At 59.0% G+C, this 5,468-nt stretch overlaps 1 protein-coding gene across 1 annotated transcript; it reads left to right on the forward strand.

The window, feature by feature from the left end:
• Positions 1-1,694: 1,694 nt before the first annotated feature.
• Positions 1,695-5,258, forward strand: ZIC2 (Zic family member 2; the record flags this gene model as incomplete). Its single annotated transcript, XM_080916765.1, has 3 exons — positions 1,695-2,766; positions 4,565-4,728; positions 4,911-5,258. The coding sequence occupies 3 exons, from the start codon at positions 1,695-1,697 to the stop codon at positions 5,256-5,258; spliced, it is 1,584 nt and encodes a 527-aa protein (XP_080772891.1).
• Between the last annotated feature and the right edge of the window lie 210 nt (positions 5,259-5,468).

The raw sequence follows: 5,468 nt of genomic DNA on the forward strand, positions 1-5,468 counted from the left end.
CAGGCCAGGATCCGGTGGAAGGGGATAAGACCCATGGACCCAGCACGGCGTTAGGCTCGCAGCTGGACTCCCGAATTAGCCGGCTGGGGCCGGAGCCACAGGGCCAGACACGCATACGAAACGCTGCAGGCTGGCAGGCCCAGCCTGTGGGTGCGTTCGGCCGCTGCTGCAGCTGCACAGACCTAGCGGGGCTCGGGGAAGGTGGGGCGGTCTGGGCGCAGGGCGGGGGCGCAGGATTGACGAGGCCGTGATGGCCAATAGCGGTTTCTGGAGGGCGGGATGGGCGGGAGTCGCCGTTAAAGGGGCGGTGTGACCAGGAGGCCGAGTCTTGGATAAGGAGGGAGGGATGCCCGGGCGGGAGACCCGGCGGGTACGCGGGGGAGGGGAGAGGAAAAGGAGGGGACAAAAAATAAATAAATAAAAAAATAAAAGGCGGCTGCTGCGGCCTCAGCGCCCACCGAAATAAACAGAAGCGGTGACGAAGGCTGCCCACTGCAGCCGCGGGGGAGGAGGAACTCGCGTTGGTCTCCTAACATTTGCTTGTGTCGAGGACTTAGCTCTGTCCTCGCTGGTGCGATCACTCACTCCCGGACTAGCGCCTAGAGCTGATCGGCTGCAGAAAGGGGGAGAACCAGAGAACACTTTTTTTTTTTATTGTTGTTATTGTTTTTCAGACTAGCCTCACCCTGCTCCCCTCCCCCTCTTCGCCTTCTCCCCTCCCACAGTCCCCCCCTTCCCCTGCTCCTCCCCTCCCTCCTCCTCCAGCCCAACTTAAAGAAAGAGGGAACGACGCGCCCGTTTCCTTCATCTGGGAGAATTCGTGGCCGCTGCAAGTTTACTACTCCGGGCGTCGCCAATGCCAAGCTCGGAGGGCCAGGAGGGCTAAACCCCCGCAGCAGCCGCGAAGCCGAACAATACCCGCAGCGCGCTGGGCGGCGCGACCAAGGCCTCGGGGGAGGGAGCTGCCACCCGAGCGCGCCGTGGACTGGACGCCCAGCCTCCTCCTCCGGGCTGCTCGGCGCCCCTGCGGAGATCAGGTGGAGCGGCGGGTGCGCCACGCTCAGGGGCTGGCGAGGCTCGCCGCTGTCCGCTCCCTGCCTGCCCGTGCGCGTACAGCCACTGCCCTAGGGCACTGTGGCCCCGCAGCCGCGTTGACTTCATTCGGCGGATGCCGCTGTTCTCAGCCAGGCTCCCGGTCGGTCGGCAGTGCAGAGCAGCTAGCGAGTGAGTGCGTGCGTGCGTGCGCGCGCGGGGGCGCGCAGGGGTGGGGGCCGCGGCGCTGAGCTCGCCCTCCGGCGGCCCCCCTCTCCTCCGCTCCCCACACCTCCCTCCGCTCCCTCCTCCCGCCCGCCCTCCCCTGCCCTGCCCGCCCGCCCCCGCCGCAGCTCCTTTAATACACTTTGGTTCTCCGCCTGGCTTTGGACTCTTCTCCTCCTCCACCTCCTCCTCCTCCCGCGCCTCCTCCGCCGCCGCCTCCTCTTCCTCTCCGCGCCTTCGCTCGGCGCCCGGCCGCCCGAGGCAGATACCGGCGGCGGCGGCCGGCGCAGCAGCCCGGCTCCCGAGACTGCAGTCCCCAGTGTTTCCACCGCCGCTTCACGGAGCCGGGCGTCCCGAGGACGCGCCTCGCCGATCCGGAGAGGGAATCCAGGCGGCGGGGCTCACCGGGGCCGGCGGGGCGGCGGGACGCGCTGGCCATGCTTCTGGACGCGGGGCCGCAGTTCCCGGCCATCGGGGTGGGCAGCTTCGCGCGCCACCACCACCACTCGGCCGCGGCAGCGGCGGCTGCGGCGGCCGAGATGCAGGACCGGGAGCTGAGCCTGGCGGCGGCTCAGAACGGCTTCGTGGACTCGGCCGCAGCGCACATGGGCGCCTTCAAGCTTAACCCCGGGGCACACGAACTGTCTCCTGGTCAGAGTTCGGCGTTCACGTCGCAAGGTCCGGGCGCCTACCCGGGTTCGGCTGCGGCGGCCGCTGCGGCCGCGGCTCTCGGGCCCCACGCCGCGCACGTTGGCTCCTATTCGGGGCCTCCCTTTAATTCCACCCGGGACTTCCTGTTCCGCAGCCGGGGCTTCGGGGACTCGGCGCCCGGAGGCGGCCAGCACGGGCTCTTCGGACCCGGCGCCGGCGGCCTGCACCACGCGCACTCGGACGCGCAGGGCCACCTTCTCTTCCCTGGTCTCCCGGAGCAGCACGGGCCGCACGCCTCGCAGAATGTGCTCAATGGGCAAATGCGCCTAGGGTTGCCGGGCGAGGTGTTCGGGCGCTCGGAGCAATACCGCCAAGTGGCCAGCCCGCGGACCGACCCCTACTCGGCGGCGCAACTCCACAACCAGTATGGCCCTATGAATATGAACATGGGGATGAACATGGCAGCGGCCGCAGCCCACCACCACCACCACCACCACCACCCTGGTGCCTTTTTCCGCTACATGCGGCAGCAGTGCATCAAGCAAGAGCTCATCTGCAAGTGGATCGACCCGGAGCAGCTAAGCAATCCCAAGAAAAGCTGCAACAAAACTTTCAGCACCATGCACGAGCTGGTGACCCACGTCTCTGTGGAGCACGTCGGCGGCCCGGAACAGAGCAACCACGTCTGCTTCTGGGAGGAGTGTCCACGCGAGGGCAAGCCCTTTAAGGCCAAATACAAACTGGTCAACCACATCCGCGTGCACACGGGCGAGAAACCCTTCCCCTGTCCTTTCCCGGGCTGTGGCAAGGTCTTCGCACGCTCCGAGAACCTCAAGATCCACAAAAGAACTCACACAGGTAATCAATCGTGGGTCCGTAGTGGGAAGAGACACTTCGAGGAGAAATAAATGCACAGACTGAGTGTGTGTGTGTGTGTGTGTGTGTGTGTGTGTGTGTGTGTGTTCGTACGCGCTGGGGGCTAATAGTCAGCCAGAGACCTGGAATGGAAGAGTGTAGAACAGCCAGGGCTTGTTTTTGTTGGAGGATGGTAAGAGTATTATTGGACTGGGAATTTTCCATGTGCGGAAATTCAACTTTAAATGATCAGCGTAATACCAAATATATGCTTGGAGTGATGCGATTGCTACCCCCACCCGCCTGTCCTACTGAACAATTTCCATTCTAAATAGAACGCACAAAATAAAACAGTTCGGCTCTAGCTCGATGTCCGGGAAGCGAGCCTAGCAAGGATCTTGCCAGCTTGTCTGAATGAGCTTTTCTGCCCTGAGTGGATTATCTGTTTTTCAGAGGCTTGTGTTTTCCCATTTCTTTTACACAGGCTCCAAACGCCCTTCTCAGGACTGTTTCCCATTAAATGAATCTGGTGTGAGCCGAAGCTGTAAAGCGGTTCTCATTTAAAAAGTGTTTTTAAAGCCCATCTTGGGGTGGGTCGCAGGGGACTGAGGGTGGTTTGTAGCAGTTTGTGAGATTCTCTAATGGGCACCAGAGGGTTTGTAATTCCCAACTTCGACCCTCGCCCGGGCCAACCAGCGCCCCAGGCAGTACCGCCCCGCTGGGTGATCTTGAGAGGAGAGAGAGACGCAAAAGAACGAGCCTCTCGCCTCCGATTATTCATCTTCGACCAGGTCTCAGCCAAAATCGCAAAGGAGGATTTCCCCAAAGAAAGCCAAATGTTTTAGCAACTTCCCTCGTCAATATTTACTCCAAAGTCGGGATGAGCCAGCGGCCTATTGTTCTCTTTTGGGAAGGGAGGGAGCCGAGGTGTGAGACAAGCTTTTAACAAGGTTTAAAATTTGAGAAATTTATTTGCATGAAATGCCCTGTGTCTGAGCGCTTGTCTTTAAAAAACAGTTTAGGTGCTAATGGAATTTAACGTTAACTGGTTCCCTTTCCAAGTGGAACGATGTTTGAGTTCTCACACCTCTAAATGACTCCAAGCATTTGGAATCCTGGCAACAGGATGTAGGAACCGCCAGAAAATTAAACAGGGAGATTTTGAAAGGTTTTCCTGACTCCAACCCCTAACCTCTTTGCTGAGAGGTACAATCTTTAAAAGACTACCCTTTATGGTTCATGTTTACTTCTTCCGCCCCCATTTAAAAAAAGAAAAAGATTGGCGATTATACTAGGATTATGATTAACTCAATTTGCAGAGTTTTTGGATGATAAGTACTGGCTCAGTCAATCTCCATATCCCAGTCTCCAAACAGCTCACAGCATCTCCAAATATGATTGCCTACTGGCCCCAAAGAGGAAGCGACAGCAGCCCAGCCGCCTGTGTGATTTTGATAATGCCCCAAATATTTTGTCAAAATAACAGCTTCTCAACAGCTAGACCAACTTGTTAGGGAACTTGTAATCCAAAAAAGCTGTGTAGAAAGGCGAACAGGGCCAGGGGCACCCCGAAATTCCTTAGAAATTTAAGGAGCTGGGTGTCAGTGTGAAGGAAAGATTATTTTCATAATTATGGAATAAACGATAGAATCTGTTAGTCGGCTCTTTGTAAGAGGTGTCCAGTCTGTTTCAGAGACTCAGCCCTCTCCCCTCTGCCCTCTACTCTGTACCCTTGGCAGCCTTGGTGAGGACTTTTGGGTCCTTGGTGTCCCATAGCAAGCATCCTGTTTGCAATCCACAGGGGAGAAACCTTTCCAGTGTGAGTTCGAGGGCTGTGACCGGCGCTTCGCCAACAGCAGCGACAGGAAGAAGCACATGCATGTCCACACCTCAGATAAGCCCTACCTCTGCAAGATGTGCGACAAGTCCTACACACACCCCAGCTCCTTGCGGAAGCACATGAAGGTACCACTGCAGTAGCCGGGAGGGCTAGACCGACCTGGAGCATCAGCTCCCAGAGGGCCTGGGAGGGTCCCTAGGGGCTGAGGGACACTCTTGGGGTGCTCTCGGCTCGGGGACCCAGCCTCACAGCAGCTGCACTCACACCCAGTCCCCTCTGGTCCCCACTCCTGGCTTTTGTCTTGCAGGTCCATGAGTCCTCCCCTCAGGGCTCTGAGTCCTCCCCGGCTGCCAGCTCTGGCTACGAGTCGTCCACACCCCCGGGGTTGGTGTCCCCCAGCGCAGAGCCACAAAGCAGCTCCAACCTGTCCCCAGCAGCGGCGGCAGCGGCAGCAGCGGCTGCAGCAGCAGCGGCGGCGTCCGCAGTGCACCGAGGCGCGGGTTCTGGCAGCAGCGGCTCCGGAGGGGGCTCGGCGGCCGGCAGCGGCGGGGGCGGCGGGGCGGGCGGCGGGGGCGGCGGCAGCTCTGGCGGGGGCAGCGGGACAGCCGGAGGCCATAGCAGCCTCTCCTCCAACTTCAACGAATGGTACGTGTGAGGGGCCAGGCCTTTCTCCCATTTCCTGTCCTCTTATCCACCGTCGCCCTCCCAAAAACCCACTGAGGGCACCTTAGGATCATCTTATTAAAATTATGAATCTGATTTTTATGGTGAAAAAAAAAAAAAAGATTTACCAGCAGGATTTTTAAAGTTTTTTTTTTTTTTAAAGAAAACAATCTAGGCATGAAAAGCAAAATCTCTCAGTATC

The sequence above is a fragment of the Micromys minutus genome, assembly GCF_963924665.1.
Source record: "Micromys minutus genome assembly, chromosome: 5".
Lineage (NCBI taxonomy): Eukaryota > Metazoa > Chordata > Mammalia > Rodentia > Muridae > Micromys > Micromys minutus.